The 19738-nt window shown below is 37.0% G+C and overlaps 1 protein-coding gene across 1 annotated transcript in view; it reads left to right on the top strand.

Annotated features, from left to right (window-relative positions):
• Position 1: 1 nt before the first annotated feature.
• The window catches only part of PRRC1 (proline rich coiled-coil 1), a 33588-nt gene continuing 13851 nt past the window's right edge, over positions 2 to 19738 (top strand). Inside the window, exons 1-6 of the mRNA XM_008065042.2 lie at positions 2 to 190; positions 4931 to 5053; positions 5681 to 6070; positions 8248 to 8408; positions 12055 to 12157; positions 16164 to 16327. Of these exons, the coding sequence (XP_008063233.1) occupies positions 4951 to 5053; positions 5681 to 6070; positions 8248 to 8408; positions 12055 to 12157; positions 16164 to 16327 (921 nt within the window). The 5' untranslated portion in view covers positions 2 to 190; positions 4931 to 4950. The remainder of the gene's footprint in view (positions 191 to 4930; positions 5054 to 5680; positions 6071 to 8247; positions 8409 to 12054; positions 12158 to 16163; positions 16328 to 19738) is intronic.

Genomic DNA, 19738 nt, shown 5'->3' on the forward strand with positions numbered 1-19738 from the left:
GGCGGGGCGCGCGCGGCCGACGTGGCAGCCGCAGGGGCATGCGCCGTCGGTGGCCATCTTGGAGGCGGGGACGCGCGGAGGTGAGCTGCTCGCTGCACTTTCCTTGTCTTCTCCCCGCCGTAGTTCTACGGCCCGACCTCCCTGCGTCCCACTTTGGAGCTACCACGCAGGCTCTCTGCAGGGACCCCAGGTGAGCGTCAGTTGGCTGCGGTACCGGAGCATGAGGGCCGTGGCATGGCACGCGACACCAGAGCCGGACCCCGAGGGACGCAGTCCCTGGAAGGTGGGCGGGCCGGCCGGAGCCGCGGGATGCAGGCGTCGGTTCTGAGCCCCTAGATCGCGTGGCCCGGGCGCGGGCTGGGGGAGCAAGCGGGGTGCAGCAGGCCGGGGCGCTCATCCCCAAGCAGGCAGTCCCCGCCGGGAATTGCACGGCGGGGGCGGTCCCGGAGTCTCATCCCTGCGCTTTGCTCCCGTCCAAGGGCCGAGACCGGAGCTCCTGGCCCTCTGGCCCCAGCTTCAGCGCGCCGGCCTCCGGAGAGACTGGCGGCGAGCGCTCGCGGACCTTAGCCCAGCCCCGTCTGGCCTGGAGACGTGGCAGAGCCTGCGGGGAGGCCGCTGTCTCCGGGAAGCGGATTTCGGCCTCTCTGGCCCTGCGAAGGTCCTGGAGACAAATCACCAAACAGGGACGGGCAAGGAAAGGAAGCTTATTTTCCTGGATGTGACCCCATCCGTGCTTAGCGCCACTCCACGGGGCTTTTGCACTCTTGTCTCTTTGTTCGGTTTCCGGACCTGCTTCAGGCATTTTTTCAGGATAGCTCATTTCCAAGGTTGACGGAATTCATATCCAGTGGGGTTTTTGTCATTGAGAGTAGTTATTTTGAGAGACAGCGTGTATATTTCTGCCATCATGACACAGCGTGGCATTCCAGTCTTTCTTATGTGCAGCCCCTGTGATTCAATGAACATTTATGGAATTTTATTTTGGGATCAGAGCTGAGAATGAAGAAACAAAACTCAGGCTCTAACTTGCACTTAATGTCTGATAGTAGGGACAATCTTGTGGCACTAGTACATCAACAATAATAATTGCTTCTAATGCTTTAAAGGTTATCAAAGCTCTGTTCTTCGTTCCTTTGCTTGTATACTTATAAATAGCCATTCAAAAAAAAAATTTTTTTTTTTTAATCAGAAAAACCAGAGCACAGGCAAGTTGGAAGAGCAGAGTCTGGCTAGAGACTGAGTACTCAGTTTCCAAACCATTTCGATCACTTTTTCTTTAATGTTGATATACTAATACTATGTTTTGGTAACAAGACTTGTGCCCTTTTACCAATTCTGACGCTTCAGTCTTGTTTTATCATACTAGGGCTTTCTTTAGTAGTAGGCATTATATTGATGTATGCAAAATTTACCCCAATATTGTCACTATGCCAATTCTCAAATAAAAACTTTTAAAGACTGAAAGAAATTGGTTATTTACTCCATGTTATGGCTTTGTATTCATTGTACAAGTTCTTTTGCCAACACATTTGTTAATGTTAGGGATCAGGATTTTCTTTAAACATGACTTTTACTAGCCATTGTAAGGATTAGGAATCATCTGTATTAGAAAGATAAATGACCAATTTAAAAAATGAGATGAAGAAAAGAGGTAGCTTTAGTGGGATGTGATACAATTCCCAGAGGGGTATTTCTGTCTCAGATTATCTACCTTTGATATGTAGGCCCTGAGCAAAAGGACAGCCAGCCTCCCTGGATTCCTGTCCTCTACTTATCTTTCCTCTACATTTGCAGCAAACTTTTGAAATATTGTGCCTATTAGTCTCGCTTCCCACTTCTCAGTCCAATTCAAGCTTGTTTCTATCCCCACTCCTTTCATAGAAACCATTCTTACTAAGTTCATCTCTGGCTTGGCAAATCCACTGAACTTTTCAAGTAGTCTGCTATTTGGCTTTGTTACAGCATTTGATATTATTGCCCAATCGTACTGCAAAACACTGGCTTTTGGACGCCACAGTGTCCTGGTTTTCTTACTGTCTTTCTACTAAGCTCTCATTCTCTGCAAGCTTGTCTTCTACCTGACTAAACCAAAGATTGTTTTTAATTCATTTTCTATTTTCTCTTGGTATTCATTTTAGATAATTTTGTCTTAGAGCATGACTTTAGAGACTATCAGTACACTGATGACACCCACATTTATGTGGTTTCTAGACTCTAGACCAAGTCAATGTCTCTACTTGGATGTTTGTTGCAAGGAGCTTAAACTCAACATGTCAAAGACTGACACTTTATGATTCCCCCCTCCCTGCAAAAAAAAGACAACCTCATACATCACCTTGACCTCTTGCAGTGTTCCCTGTCTCTGCATGTGGTACCTCCATCTATCCAGTTGTACAAGTTATGTCTTTCCCTTTCCCTACCTCCATATCCAGTTAGTCACTGAGCTTTACTACCTAAACATTTCTTAAATCTATTTACTCTTCATATCTACTTATTGTCACTTTAGGCCAGAGTTTCTCAACCTTGACACTATTGACATTTGGAACCAGTTAGTTCTTGTGTGTAGAGTGTAAAATTGAAAGATTTAGCAGTATCCCTAGCCTCTACCTACTAGATGCCAGTAGTACCCCTCTGGTTGTGACAACCAAAAATATCTCCAGACATTGCCAAGTGACCCCTTGGGGGCATAATTACTCCCTTCTCCTTATGAGGATCGCTAGTTTAGGTTCTTGCCACTTCCTATTTAAACTGTATTCGGTATCTTCTTTAGTGGTGTCTATCTGCTCTGTCTGCCCAATATCCCATTCTTCATATTTTGTCAAAGGAATCTTTTCAGAAAACAAATATGAATTGCTAATAACTGAAACCAGCCTAAATGTTCTTCAGCAGGTAAGTGGATAAACTGGTGTATCTATACAATGGAATACTATTCAGTAATAAAAAAGAACCAACTATTGATGTATGTAAGAACTTGAATGAATCTCAAGAGCATTATCCTGAGTGACAAAAGGTTACATGTTGTGTGATTCTGTTTATGTAACAGAAAATGATCAAGAATAAATTAGTGGTTGCCAGCATTTGTTTGGTGGGAAGGTGGCCAAAGGAAGTTTCTTTGGAATGTAGTGGTCTGTATCCTGATCTGGTGGTTATAGTTTGTGCGTATAATGAAACTTCATAGACCTGCACACACAAAAGTGGATGTAAAAATAGGTGAAATTCAAATAAAGTCTATAGTTAATGGTATTTATATCAATATCATCATACTGTAGTTACGTAAAATGCTGTTTTTGAGAAAAGTTAGTTCAGGGTACTCAAGAACTCTATTTTTGCATCTTCTTGTAAATCTAAAATTACTTCCAAAAAGTTAAAACAAAATACAGATATGCTATTGCCAGCTTGAATGTCCTACTATGACATTCTGTTCTTAAAAAAACAACTCAGTTCCTTGCTTCAGCTCATAAGGCTCATCATCACCTAGGCTCTGCCTATCTGGTCCTTACTCTCCTTTTCTGTTTTTTTGTCACAAGGGTTTTCTTGAATGTATCTTGTTCCTCCAATTTACAGGGCCTTTATACTTGCTCTATATTCACTTTTTCTGGAATCTGCCTTCCTTTTTTCTTGCCTAATTAAGTTCTCCTTATCCTTTAGATCTCAGTTTGTTTGTTACTACTTTGCGGAACCAATTCCTGACCTCTATGTCAAAATCGTATTCCTGCCAAATAACTGTTCTCACCTTCAGAGCATGTAATTCAGGCTACAATTTGTTGTATATTGCTATTATTATTTGTTTCTTGTACTAGACTATAAGTATCCTATTTGTTTTTGCTAACCATTGTATTTCCAGAGGTACCAGTATAGTGCTTAGCAAGCAACTAACCTTCACTGAATTTTGTTAAAAGAATAAAAACATTAAAAACAAATTAAGCATATTTAGAAATTGATTTTATACTTGAGATGGACTTGAGAGTTTGTAATTTTTAAGGAAATTTCCCCATATTTTGTAATCCATTGTGATCTATTAGGACCCTGCTATAGTTAACTTTTCTAAAGCCTGAGTCATATACTTTATCTGTTATTGGGTACATTTTAAAATAGGAACTAGGAAACTAGCAACTAGTTCCATTCATCATACTTTGAAACTAGGAACTAGAACTACAAAGATTGTGAATTAATGCATTTATCAAATTGAGCACATTTTAATTTTTTTAAATGCTAACGGGTAACTAACAGAAAGAGCTTTATGAGGAAAGAGGAACGGTCTCAAAAATGTATTAAATATTTTATTTTTATTTTAAATGTGGTAGTGACTGAAATCTAGACATAACTAACTATAATATGATTCATGTGACAAATCAAATTAGTAATTTACTATTTGAACTATATTAGACAATAATATATAGTTAACATAAAACTGTTTCCAGTTATAAAGTATCTGTATGGAAATGTCAAAGATTGTTTGATGTTAAATATTCTCACAGAGCCGGTCATGATGACTTATGCATGTCATCCCAGCACTTTGAGAGGCTGAAGCGGAAGGATTGCTTGAGCTCAGCATTTGAGACGAACCTAGACAATATAGTAAGACTATATTTCTCTACAGAAATTTTTTTTAAAAATTAGTGCTAGCTACTAGGGATGCTGAGGCAGGAGGATCGTTTGAGCCCACGAAGTTCAAGGCTGTGGTGAGCTATGATTGTGCTACAGCACTCCATTCTGGATGACAGAGACACTGACTCAAAAAAAAAATAAGTATTTTCATACATAGTTTTCTTAGGAATTTTGATAAACCTTCACCTGGAAATAAGCTGAATTATAAATAGTAAAGGCAGACATTTGTCTCTTGACAATTATTCTTTCAATTGTTCTCTATGCAATCTTTATAAATTTTTGGTCACTGTGTAATATTTATTACATGTTTATGTTTTTACAGTATACCATCATTGAAGAAAAATGATGGAAGAGAGTGGAATAGAGACAACACCACCTGGAACTCCTCCACCAAATCCTGCAGGACTGGCTGCTACTACTATGTCTTCTACCCCAGTTCCGTTAGGTACATGAAGTTGTCTAACATCTGTATGTTTTGAGGATAGTGAAGATACTATCATCTTTTCTCAGAGTCAATTTAAAAAAGAATGCATGTTTTAAAACTTTTCTAATCTTTTTCAGGACAAACATTTTAATTTAAATGATAGAAAAAATAGTCTTTATATTTAAAGTAAGGAAACAGTATTTTGCTTTTGGTAGACTTGTTCTTTATGGTCATAATGATGATAAACCATCTTTCTTTATTTGTTAGGCAAAAATATCCTCAAAGTCATGTGTTAGCTTTGTCTAATGTTGTATGACTTTGTGGTGATTGATATTTTTATAGGCTTTTGTGTTCAAACCAGGTATGAAAAATGGCTTTATTTTATTAAAACCACATGAAAACAAACAAACCAAAAACAAAGATGAACAACAATGCCTTAAGTTAATTTCCTATAGCTTCTTTTACTTATGGGAGTTGAAAGTCATTTGCCCTCATTTGTTGCATGTTTTAAATTACATATTTTAAATTAATTCTTAGGATATGCTCTGTTAAATTTAAAAATTTTGAGAAGAAAGTAATGTGATAGTTTGAAAGCTAACTAAAAAGTATTTCCGATGTTGTGTTTTTATCCTCTCCACTCTTTTCTAGCTGCAACCAGTTCTTTCTCTTCTCCAAATGTTTCCTCTATGGAGTCCTTGCCACCACAGGCATATTCTACTCCTCAGCCACCCCCTCCTCCTGTGAGGCCTTCAGCACCATTACCTTTTGTGCCTCCTGCACCAGTTCCTTCTGTTCCACCACTTGTTACTTCAATACCACCTCCTGTTTCTCCGTTGACAGCTGCTGCCTTCAGTAATCCCCCTTTAACTCACTTCCCACCTTCAACTTCTGCCCCAAGCACTCTTTTATCCACACCCCCTTCGGGTCCTCCTACATCAGGATTTTCTGTTGGTTCAAGTTATGACATTACAAGGGGACATGCAGGACGGGCTCCCCAGACACCGCTGATGCCGTCATTTTCTGCACCTTCAGGAACAGGTAATTCTCTTAATAACGCTTTGAACAATACATGACTATTTGTATGTTTTATTCTTTTAAAAATAATAGCTTACTGAGATATAACTCACATACTGTACCGTTGGCCCAATTTTAAGTGTTCAATTCTGAAGTTGTTAGTTTATTTACAGAGTTGTGCATCCATTGTTAACAGTCAATTTTATAATCTTTTCATCACCCTAAAATAAAACTCCTTGCTGGGGATGATGACTCACACCTATAATCCCAGCACTTTGGGAGGCTGAGGTGAGAGAATTGCTTGAGTCCAGGAGTTCAAGACCAGCCTGGGCAACATAGCGAGACCCTGTCTCTACAAAAAAAAAAAAAAAATTAGCCAGATGTCAGGGACTACTACCAAGTAGTCCCAGCTACTTGGTAAATTGAGGCAAAAGGATCGACTGAACCAAGGAGTTGGAGGCTGCAGTGAGCTGTGATTGTGCTACTGCACTGCAGCCTGGGCAACAGAGTAAGAACTCAACTCAAAAAAGAAAAAAGAAAAAAAAAGGAAAGAAATCCCATACCTGATAGCAGTCAGTCTTCACCTCCCCTCAGTCCTCACAGCCCTGTGCAGCTGCTAATCTACTTTTTGTGTTTATGTATTTACTTATTCTGGGCATTTCATTTAAATGGATTTATATAATATGTTCTAGCGTTTGTTAGTACTTCATTCTTTTCATGGCTTAATAATATTCCATTGTATAAGTGTAGCACATTTTGTTTATTTAATTCATCTGTTAATTTGGGGTTTATGAATGTATGTGTACAAGTTTTTGTGTAGACGTGTTTTCATTTCTGTTGGGTGTGGAATTGCTGACTTACATGGTAACTCTATGCCAAACTGTTTTCTAAAGCGGGTGTGCCATTTTACCTTCTCATCAACAGTGTTTGGAGTTTCCAGTTTCTCTGCATTAATGTTTAAACTCATTTTTTAAAATTTCCAAAGTTACTGTTCTCTTGTTTTTGCTGTTTAACTTCCTAAAATAAAACTGGTGTAACTTAGTATATGATTTTTATATGATATACTACTTTATATATGATTAGTATATGAGATGTGCTAAAAATTTTGTGCTTTTATAGAGAAATGTCAGGGTGAAGTCTGAGAGTTTTTTTAAAGCTTTATTTTAAAAATTATCCAGGGAGTAGTGTTTTTTTAGCCAGCTAAAAATTCCAAACTAAATAAAAACTCACGTGTGACAAGTTGATGATACTGGGTCATTTCCTTTCCTAGGTCAGTTACATTTACATTTTTTGCTTCTGTGGAATGATTGCTGCAAGTCAGTTATCACAACTCTATCCTTATCTTCTGCTTGTTTTTTCTCATTTTAGGGAAAAGAAGCAACTTTGCTGTGATTTTTTTTTTTATTTTTGTTATCCAACTTTGCTTATCTACCTTTATGAATAAAGAGAATTGCAGAGCACAAGTAATATACCTTTGCCAATTCTTATGTGAATTTTTTGAAGTTAAAACGAAGTATATTGGGAGTATGTGCAGTAATTGTTATATGCTTTTATATGATAGGCTTAGGTGTTCAATTATTTTTATGGACTAAAGAGACTAGAACTGTAGCTGTTCACATCAAAGTGCTAAAGAGGACAAACCTGAACTTTTTTTTTTTTTTTTTTTTTTGAGTTGGAGTCTCACTCTGTCACCCAGACCGAAGTGCAGTGGCTGCTCCCGGCCACCGCAGCCTCGACCTGCTGGGCTCCGGTGATCCTTCCGAGTAGCCGGAATTACGGGCATGCGCTACCACGCCTGGCTGATTTTTTGATTTATTGTAGAGATGAGGTCTCGCCGCCTAGGCGGGTCTCGAACCCACGGGCTCAGGCAATCCACTCACCTCAGCCTCCCAAAGGCGCCAGATTACAGGCTGAGCCACCAAGCCCAGCTTGAACTTTTTTGTGTATATTTTTGTCCATTTTCAGGACACTTGGTGTGAGCCTATGTAAAGGGAAGAAATTTCTCTTTTGGAATTCTATTTAATTTGCATTTTATAAAGGTTCAGGTTATTCTTTGAGTTTATAATTTAGTTTTGAAATACCTGAGTATGTAGTTACATTACTAAAGCTTTTTGAGCTACACATTTCATATGTTGTATCTTTTTTATAGGAAAAAGTTTATAGAGTAAATTATACTTATTAAAATTTTTGCCATTGTCCAGGTCTTTTACCAGCTCCTATTACGCAGCAAACAAGTTTAACATCTCTGGCACAGGGAACTGGAACCACATCAGCCATTACTTTTCCCGAGGAGCAAGAAGATCCTAGAATTAGTAGAGGTCAGGATGATGTGTCTGCTGGTGGAATTTGGGGCTTTATTAAGGTAAGAGGTATTTACTTTAAAAATTATGTTTAATTTTCTATAGATGTCCATTAGGGAAAATTTTGAAAATACAGAATGGCATAAGGAAAAAGTAAAAATCCTTTTGTTATCAGTTTTCTGTAGTTGTTCTAAATCTGTTGTCTGTGCATTTCTGTGTAGATATATCTATTCTTTTAATAAAAATCAAATTGCTATAGTGACATATGGATACAATTTTGTGTTTTCTGTTTGTCTTTACTTAGCATGTATCATGAGCATCTTCTTAGCCATAAAATATTTTTCAGAAATTATTTTGGTTTTTCTTATGGCTGTTTTACCATACATGCTCTTGCATTTATTTCCTATGTTTTATTTTGCTAATCTGCTGTTCACATTTTCTAATTGTAATTATTTTTAAACATTAATTTTAATTAATGAGTAAAAATTGTATATATTTATCATGTACAACATTATGTGTTGAAATTTGTATATATTCTAGAATGGTTAAATTGAGCTAATTAACATATACAGTACCTAACATAGTTGTCATTATTTGTGATGAGAAAACTTAAAATCTATTGGTGGTTTCAAGAATATAATACATTGTTATTAACTATAGTCACCATGTTGTACACTAGATCTCTTCAAATTGTAACTCTTTTTCTTTTCTTTTCTTTTTTTTTTTGAGTTGTATTCTTACTCTGTGCAGTGGCACATTTCTGGTTCACTGCAGCCTTGACTTCCTAGGCTTGGGCAATCCTTCTGCCTCAGCCTACCACGTAGCTGGGACTACAGGTGTGCTCCACCACTTCTGGCTAATTTTTAAATTATTTATAGAGATGAGGTCTCGATATGTTGCCTAGGCTGGTTTCGAACTCCTGGTCTCACACAGTCCTCTCACCTAGGCCTCTCTAAGTGCTGAGATTACAGGCATGAGCCACTGCACCCAGGAACTAATTGTAATTCTTATCTAAAACTATGATGGGCACTCTTGTATGTAAGTCTCTGTGGGCATGTTTCTTTCGTTAGGATTAATTTGAGTGAACTGTTTAAAAACATTGTTAATGCAAAGTGCTCTCTAGAAAGGTTTTATCAAAATACACTGTTATAACATTTTTCACTTGGCAGTATTGGTTATTAATTTGAAATATAATATTTTCTGATTTGATAGAAAAATAATACCACATTTTAATTTGCTTTTCTTTACTGTTGAGTTTGAATATTTTTATGTGAATTTTAGGCATTTATATTTTTCTTTTGCTAATGCTCTATTCATGTTCTTTGCCCAGTTTTAAGTTGAGATGATTTTCTTAATGAATTTCTAGAGCTCTTTTTTTATTTTTATTTTTTGAATTGGGGTCTCGCTCTGTTGCCCAGACTGGAGTGCAGTGGCCGCTCCCGGCCACCGCAGCCTCAACCTGCTGGGCTCCGGCGATCCTTCCGCCTCAGCCTTCCAAGTAGCTGGAACTACAGGCGCGCGCTACCACGCCTGGCTAATTTTTCTGATTTTATTGTAGAGATGAGGTCTCGCCAAGTTGCCCAGGTGGGTCTCGAACCTGCGGGCTCATGCAATTCACTCACTTCAGCCTCCCAAAGGCGTGGATTACAGGCTGAGCCACTGAGCCCAGAGAATGTTTTACTACATGCTATCATGTGTTGAATTTTTAGTTTTTACTTTAATTATGCTTTTTTGATACAAAGGTTCCTAAATTTCAGGAGTAATTTCTATCAGTCTTTCTTGATTTTTTGTATTTAGGCTAAAGGCCTTTTCCTTTTCCTACCAGAGTATGTAATAATTTTTTAAAAATGATTTTTCTACTTATCTTGTTTCTTTTTTTTTAACACTTAACAGTTTAATATAGCTGATTCTTACTATACTATAGTTTATTCTCGTATATGAAGTAGAGATAAAGCTTAATTTTCTTCCAGTTACTTAACTTTCTTCCAACTGCTACATGAACTTTTTCAGTGTCCTATCCCCAATGATTTGATGTTTCTCCTTTATCTTACTTTTGAAGTTGTGTGTTAGAGTTAGTTTTTGGGTTCTGTATTCTATTGAACTGCTCTTTGCCTCCCTTTGCAAAAGCAACACACTGTCTTAATTATTGTAACTGTTCATTTATTATACTAATATGTGCAGAGCTGGGGATGAGGGGCATCCAGTGATAAGAAAGATAAAAAAGTACAGTTCAAGTCTCTGCATTTATAAAGATGTATCAGTATTTACTTGTATAAGGTTGCTGATTTCTCTTTTATTCAATTTTTTTTTTTTTTTTTTGCTGGACTTTCCCATTTATTTTTATCAATGAATTTTGAAATCATTCTGTCAAGTTCCTCCGAATACTCTGCTGTGAGTTTTTTTGCTAATTTATTTTATATATTAAACAATTGGTACAATTAAAAAATTGGTAGATGGCTAACATATATAGTATTTGAGTTTCATGTTTTAGGAACATAGCATTTTTCTAAACTTATATCCCTCTGTACTTTTAAAAAGTTTTCTTTGTGTACAGACTACAACTTCTTTTTTTCCACCTGTTAGAGAATATTTCAGTGTATCTGTTAGGAGTTCTAATACCTAGTTCAACTCTGCAGGGTTTGTAAATAGTAGTAACTCATGTGATATTAAATTTCATTATTATGAACTCATCTTTTCTTGAATCACCTTAGTTGGAAAGAAGGAATCATAGCCTGTTATGCAGATGTCATCTTAGGAGGCATTGCTCCTTCAAGTGTACTGTACCCTGGTAGAAGTATCACACAAGGAGGAAATACTCAGACTTGGTTTCTTCTGTCTAATAGTGCAGTTCTAAGAATCCAGAGGAATAGGTCTAGCCAAAATTGGAGAGTTTGGGAATGTACAAAGTGAGAAAGTAGGAAAAAGAAGAAACTAGTAGAACATAGCAAAATGTTGTATATTACAATAATAAGTAACTGTTCTACTCCCAGGTGAGAGATGTTTTTACTTGTTTTATTACTAGGGAACAAAGTATGGACTTATGTAGACATCTTTTTAAAAAAAAAATCAGAGTCTCATTCTCACCCAGGCTAGAGTATAGTGGTACAGTTACGGCTGACTACGGCCTGAAACTCCTGAGCTCAGGTAATCCTTTTGTTTCAGCCTCCCAGGTTGCAGGACTATAGGCACATTCCACCACGCCTGGTTAATTTTTTTATTCTTTGTGGAGACAAGGTCTTCCCATGTTGCCCAGACTAATCTTGAGCTTCTGGGCTCAAGTAGTCCTTCTGCCTTGGCTTCCCAAAGTGCTGGGTTCAGGCCAGCACTTGGACCACCAAGTGCTTGGGCTAACTGTGTCCAGCACAGTCTTTATTAGGAACCCTGATAGACAAGTTTTGCCTAATCTTTTATACAAATAAATACATAAATTTTAAAAAGTGAAATGTATGCGTAAGTTACATAAATACACACACTGCTGCTAGACTGCCTACTGCTATGGCTTTGTGATACAGTAGAAAGAAAAATTGAGAGTATCATTTAGAAACTTAATAGCAATTTGATACTGTCATGACATCATTTTTCTTATATTTTACACAAGAACTGGTTTGAGATGCATTGGAACTTTTTAAACAGTTTCCTTAACAATCATGAAGATCTTGATGTTCCTTGCTTAGAGTTAGTATTTACATATTAATTTATTTTATGCAGGGTGTGGCTGGGAATCCAATGGTGAAATCTGTGCTTGATAAGACAAAACATTCAGTAGAAAGCATGATTACAACGCTGGACCCTGGCATGGCTCCATATATCAGTACGTACATAAATTAGACTTGTGTCTGCATTATTTTTTTAAAGTATGTCAGTGTCAGCCACTTAGCACAATTCTCAGTTTGTTTTCACTTATGTAATCAGTGGAAATTCCTGTTATATTCTTGCATTAAGTTGATTATCAGTCTTAGTTTTTGATATTATTATTAATTTATCTTTAGTTATCAAATAAATCTTGAATCTCCACAGAATGAACTTTGAAGGAGTAAAAGCAGTGAATTATTAGTGTACTTATTGATTTTAATTTTAAATATAGGTTAACATTGCTTTATATGAATTTTATTCACTGTTAACATTTGAAGTGATGTTTTGTTCAAACTTTTTTTTTTATATTTCTTTAGTTACCTATTTTAGTTAAATGTGTTTATTCTTAAGTCAGGAATAGTATTTTTGGAGGAACTTAATCTAGTTATTATATCAGATTACTAGGTTTGTTGGGAAAGCTATTTTAATCACCTTTGAACTCTCACTATCCAGAATCTTCTAGACAATTAACATAGAGATACAGTCGGCTATTTATTTTTAAGTACATATCCAATATGTGAAAAAAATGTTATCACCTACCAGGATCAGTGACCAATTGTTAATAATCCGTAGAAAATAATTTATAAGCCAAAATTGTATAGCAGTTGTGCAGCAGAGTTTTTTTTTTAGTTGGAGTCTCACTGTGTCGCCCAGGCTGGAGTGCAGTGGCCAGGCAGTGGCTGCTCCTGGCCACCGCAGCCTCGAGCTGCTGGGCTCCGGTGATCCTTCCGCCTCAGCCTTCCATGTAGCTGGGACTACAGGTGCACGCTACCACGCCCGGCTTATTTTTTGATTTATTGTAGAGATGAGGTCTCACCAAGTTGCCCAGGCAGGTGTCGAACCCGTGGGATCAGGCAATCCACTCACCTCAGCCTCCGAAGGCACGGGATTACAGGCTGAGCCACCGAGCCCGGCTAACAGAGATTTTTTAATGGCAGTAAAGAGCCAATAGCTTTAATGATTCAGGACTATGTTGGTAGTTTACTGTCTAGTAAATGTCAAAGGGCAAAATACTTACTGACTGCTTCTGCCAGACATTAATTCTTACAAGAGCTCTGCAAAGTGCATGTTTTCTTTAATTTCTATATGAAGAACCTGGCTTCAGAGAGATGCAAGTGATTACCCTAGGTGCTAGATTGAACCCAGGCTCAATTTTTTTACGCTTAGCCACTTTGCTTTCCTTGTAGTAGAAAATTTAATAAAAAATGAAATCAGCTGAATTGTTCTTTGTGTTTATAACTATTCAGAGGATTCAGAAACTGGACTCTACCATATATATTGATTTCATATATTCATAATACAGTTTTATATACTTAATACATCAAATATATTCTTTTTTTCAGAAGTACATATTTTGAATGATGTAAGGAAAGGAATTGATATTTTTGAAGGTCTTACTGTTTTAATGGATGTACCATGTTAGACTGTGAAAATAATTATTTAATCCTTAGAGCAAGGACTATGAAGTGGCAGGTATTTTTCAACAAAGAAGCAAGATCAATGACTTCCCCAAGGTAATGAAGATAGCAAATTATAAAGATAGGACTCAAACCAAAGGCAGTTTCTCAAGCCAGTAGTCTCCACGACATCAAGTAAAAGGCATGTAAGACCAAAGGGGAAAAATGAAAGATACAGAAATGAAATTTCTATTAGCAGATATCATAACTTATAATAACATAATGTTAATCAGTTAGCTTTAAAAAATAGTAAAGCTGTTTGTGAAAAAAACTAACAGTAAAAGCAACACCGTTCTGATCTAATAAAACTCAAAGTAAAACTTACAGTATTTTTACAGAAATATTCTAGAAATCACTTGATGTAACAATTTCAAATGTATCAAGAAAGCACAAGAATAATTAGAAGTGGATTTTAACACAGTTTAAATTTCTACAGTACTTTAATTGTTTTTTCCTTAAAGGCAGGACTACTCATCACAAACTGAAAAGCCTTTTTGAACTGAAGCTTAACTGAAAAGCCTTTTTGAACTGAAGCTTAATGGAGCAGTATTTAGTTGGGGTCAAGAGATATGTCCCACATGGAGGGAAAAAAAATGGGAAAAAAGTATATTCTTCCATGCAACCCATTGCTTTTTGGCTCTAGTGACTTCTGAAATGCCTGACAAAGATGTGATCTGTGGAATATTATGTCAGTCAGGTAAAAGGGATCCATGTTTTTTTAAAAAACAAATATTTAGGAAATATTTGCAGCTGCTCCACAAGATACTCACTAGGGAAAAACAGTCTTGTTTCTGGGGCAAAAGAACTCCATGAGAAATCTCTTTTACCAGTGATAACCTTTAATGCCAAATATCAAAATACATTGTGCCATGGCTTTGAATTCACTATATCACAAAATGTTTGGTTAAGATCTTTAAAAATAATGAGACATATTTGGTCAAATTGTTGTGTCTAGAAATAATAGTGCATAGGTTTTTAAAAATAATTGAAAAATTAAAAATGTTTGAAAATATCTTTTTTTTCATATTGCTCTTAGCCTTTTAAACTTTCAAGTTTTATGTTACTTCAGTTTTCATATATGCTTGCATATTTGTATTAGGACAGTAGTATATGTATAATTTGAAAATAGGTACCTATTTGTGGTATGTGCTCTTTTTTTTCCTTTTAGAGACAGGTTCTCACTTGTGCACCACCGTGCCTGGCTAATTTTTTTGTTTTTTGTAGAAACAGGTTTCACTGTATTTCCCAGGCTGATCTCGAACTCCTGGCCTCAAGCAGTCTTTCTGCCTTAGCCTCCTAAAGCACTGGGATTACTGGCATGAGCCACCGTGCCTGGCTCTTTTTTTTTTTTAATGATAGGGATGTATAATAAAGCTTGATAATCCTCACATTTAAATGCTTTCTAGATAAAAAGTATATTTCATGATAGTCCTTGATTAGTGCATAACTTCAGTACAACTCTTTGACAAATAACTTATTATCAGGGAGAATCTTTAATTTTCTGTAAATATAGTATCCCAACTGTGTAACTTATACTTCACAAGCCCTATAATTTGATTTTTCTCATTGCTTTATAGCTGAAGGATTGGAAACTGGCATCCACTTGGAGTTAGATTGTGTGTCATGAGTGTCTGTTTGTATTAATCAGCAGCAGAAAAACCATTTTGATTTGCAGTTTTACAAATGCAGTATATGTGTCTATCCAAAGTTTAAACTAATTAGAAAATGAAATGTGGCTAAGTTAATTGAATGGTGTAGTAGGCTTATTATCGTTTTCCTGTTTGATACCTGTGGAAAGCTTTTTGGGGGCCATTATTGGATGCTGAATAATATTACATGAGCTGATTAAGTGCAGATTAAGTATGGAATGTATTGGGTTAGTCATGATTTTCAGTAGTTGGATTTTTCAGAATCTGTGCTATGTTAATAATGTGCATTGTGAATTTCTAATAAAGGAATATGGTGTGCAGTATTTCCCAATGTTATTTGACCACAGAACACTGTTTTCAGGAAGAGTTGCTAATATATTCTGACGCAGCATTTCATAGAATACAGAAAAATGTGTGCTCTAGTTGTGGCAGACATGGTACTCAGAACTAATTAGAGATGGCATGGTCCATTGTCTGCTTGTATATAAGACTCCCTCAGATAATGCATTAAATTCTCGTTTTTAAAATTCAGATAAAGTTGGTAACTCTAGGATAAGCACATATTGGAATAAGATGCTGTTAGATTTGAGCATGAGAAGTGTTGTATCAGACAATGTGGCTAAAAAAAATCATTTCAGAATCTGACAGATGTAGGTTTGAGTCCTGACATTAGTGCTAAGTGATTTCATTACCTTGGGCAAGACTTTGGTCACCTTCAGTTTCCTCAGCCATATAAAAAAGGTGGTTTTATGAAGCTAGTAATAATTATGTAAATAAAATGTTAGCAATTGGTATGGTAGTAATTATGAGAGTTTCGTTATTTTAATTTGAAGTTGAAATTTTCCTTTGGTCTTTGTAGAGTCTGGAGGTGAATTGGATATTGTAGTAACGTCAAATAAAGAAGTAAAAGTTGCTGCTGTCCGAGATGCCTTCCAGGAGGTCTTTGGCTTAGCTGTGGTTATAGGGGAAGCTGGACAGTCCAATATTGCCCCACAACCAGTCGGTTATGCGGCTGGATTAAAAGTGAGTAATAGAGAACCGTTTTCAGGATATGGAAACTGGCAGGTAATTTTTTCATGATTCTGATAACTTGTGGTCTCTATGAAGCTTATAGGTTGCTTTTTAAAAATTAATTTCTGATTGGGATCTCATTCTGTTGCCCATGCTGGAGTGCTGTGGCACGACCACGATTCACCACAATCTTGACTTCTTGGTCTCAGGTGATCCTTCCGCCTCAACCTCTCGAGTAGCTGCCTCAGCAGGCGTATTCCACCATGCTTGGCTGATTTTTTTGTAGAGACAAGGTCTTGCTATGTTGCCAAGACTGGTCTCAAACTCCTGGCCTTTAGCAGTCCTCCTGCTTCGGCTTCCCAAAGTGCTGGGATTACAGTTGCGAGCCACAGTGGTTGGTTACTCATAGGTTTTTATATACTGAAATAATGATCAGCTTTGCTTTTCAGCAACTCCATAATATTATGAAGATATGTAGTAGAGTTTTAATTTGAAGACATCTAAGGTTTTAATTATCATGGGAGGGAAGGAAACAGTCAGAGAGCCCAGAAAGTGAGTAGTTAGTCCTAATGGAGATCTTAATGTGGTGTTAATATTCTACTCAGTTACTGAAATTATAATATTCCTGAATCCCATAAGCCTTTTTATTATTACCATTAGTAATACTTAAAATAATTAAAATACCTAAAATTTCTAGGAATTCTGTCCTCTCTTTCATACATTCTTTTTTTTTTCTATCTTTATATTGTTACCAACATATAATCATACAAGAACAAATGAACAGTTGATTTGCTTTCCCACCTTGAAAAACAAAAATGAACCAAAGGAATGCCCAACAAATTCTTTGACCTCACTTTCTCTGTACCTTATTTTGCTTTCTTTGGCTGCAGAACTTAAGAGTTGGCAAAACTTTTCTCAAATTCTTTTCTTCACGTTCCCTTAAACCCACACCAGCCAGACTTTTACCTTCACCCTCCAAGGAGAACGCTGTCAGGGTCACTCATGTTCTCCATTCTACTTGACATATCAGTGGCTTTTGAGGCATTAATCATTCACTCTCATGCTTTTTTCACTTGACTTCCAGGATACCACATTTTTGTTTTTTTTCTCCTGCACTGATGGCAAATTTCTTCACTTCCTTTGCTGGTCCCTCCTCTTTTCCCCAGTCTTCTCATGGCCACCCTCTCTTTCCATTCACTGTCATACCATTCCATGACTCTAAATACCAGCTGTGTGCTGACAGCTCCAAATTTATGTCTCCACCTGAGACCTTCTTGTAAACTTTTGATTTATGTAAAAATTGCCTTGACAACTTTACTTGAATATCTCAAACTTAATATGTCAGAACTGAGCAGTTTTTGTTTTATTCCTAACCTGCTGCCCCCAGCTTTTTTTTAAATCTTAATTGATGGTAATTCTATCCTGTTTTCTCAGGCAAGAAACTTTGGAGTCATTTCTATCTTCTTTCATTATTCATTTCTAATCCATTGAGAAATCTTGCTTACGGGGCAGACAGTTCTTTTTTGCTATAGTTGTGTTCTATAAGGTTGCTGCAGACACTAAAAGAGTGAATATAGAACAGTTTCTCCTAGGGGTGATTCAGGGTTAGTTCACTGTGGGCCTTTCTGGTCACAACATTTTTGCCAACTTGTCAATACATGAATTAGTTTTATGTCTGTTTCTGTTTAAATACATCATTATACACATATACTTTATTTTTTTTGAGTTGGAGTCTCACTCTGTCGCCCAGACTGGAGTGCAGTGGCTGCTCCCGGCCACCGCCACTGCAGCCTCGACCTGCTGGGCTCCGGCGATTCTTCCGCCTCAGCCTTCCAAGTAGCTGGAACTACAGGCGCACACCACCACACCTGGCTAGTTTTTTTTTTTTTTTTTTTTTTGATTTATTGTAGAGATGAGGTCTCACCAAGTTGCCCAGATGGGTCTTGAACCTGCAGGATCAGGCAATCCACTCACTTCACACATATACATTTTTAATTACTATTGAACTTTCATAGGTAATAGCACTATAACTAATCCCTGAATGAAGCTTAATGAACACACTCATATTTTCTCCGTAAGGCATATCACAATCTTCTTGTTCTTGGGAACACTGAATAGCTCCTTAGCACTACACTTGGAAGTCACGTGAAACAGTGAAATTATGAACAAAAAGCATAAAAATGCACGATAATGGCACTACATCACAAAAATGATACTTGTTTACATTATGTCAGCTGAAACAAGAAGGCAGAGCACCACCTTGTTCGACTTCAGCTGGGAATATGTGCATCAGGAAACTCAAACTTCTCATAACTTCGTTGTTTGAGGTTACAAATAAATTTCGGTGAGTAGTCAAATTCACAGTTGTGGAACCCTCAAATAATGAGAATCAATTGTATTTACATTTTAAGGAGAAACGTATTCTGATATATGACCTTCTGTTATTTAAAGGAGCTCATAATAGCTTACATTTATTAAGAGCATCCTCTGAGCCAGCACATGGATACTTTTCCTGTATTCTCTTATTTGACACATGTAAAGCATTAGAATGAGGTGATTGGTATAGCATATTTCGTGGGAGAAAAAGTCTGTTCCATTGATTATAATTAGTCACTAAACATAAACCCACATTGACACCAGCTTGTTTTTAATTCTACTAGGTAGTGCTATATGAGCTTGAGGTGCTTTTCTAGTTACATTTAGTACTTTATTTAAGTAGAATATGAAGCTCTTTCTTTTTGCTGCCCCCACCCACCCCAAACACACATAACCACTGTTCTGAATTAGTAGCTATCAGGCAACAGTTATACTATATCTAAATGTAGTGTATTATATATAATATCAATCAAATTACACATTTCTTGCCTTTTCACTTTTCATAATGGTCTATCTTTATACACAGAGCAGTGCTGCCAAAAGCACATGCACTTAAAAATGTTTCTGTACTCTCCTTGAATTTGAGCCCTAGTGTACATTTCCAATAAAGCTTTCTTTGGGGTAGAAGTTTGATGTTATTAAAATTTAGCAAAGCTAACTGATGGCTATAGGATTTGAATTCATTCTAATATAGAAATGAAAAAAAGCACAGTAAATGGGTAAAAGAAATATTTTGCACACAATAATTGTACATTAAACCAGTTATACATAAGCTAAATTATAAACATCTGTATGGGTGGTTTTTGTTTGAAAGAGTAGAGCAAGTCACATGCTTAGATTGAGGTTGTACTTTCAAGATGTCACAAGTGCTTCTGCAAGTTGGAAAGCTTATCAGGGAAAGATTTTCAAAATTTTGTTTCAGAGGGCAATGTGAAGAAAATCTTTTTTTTTTTGAGTTGGAGTCTCACTCGGTTGTTCAGACTGGAGTGCAGTGCCCGCACCTGGCCACTGCAGCCTCGCCTGCTGGGCTCCAGTGATCCTTCTACC

This window comes from Carlito syrichta, unplaced genomic scaffold (assembly GCF_000164805.1).
Source record: "Carlito syrichta isolate Samal-C Ts95f unplaced genomic scaffold, Tarsius_syrichta-2.0.1 Scaffold308139, whole genome shotgun sequence".
NCBI classification, from domain to species: domain Eukaryota; kingdom Metazoa; phylum Chordata; class Mammalia; order Primates; family Tarsiidae; genus Carlito; species Carlito syrichta.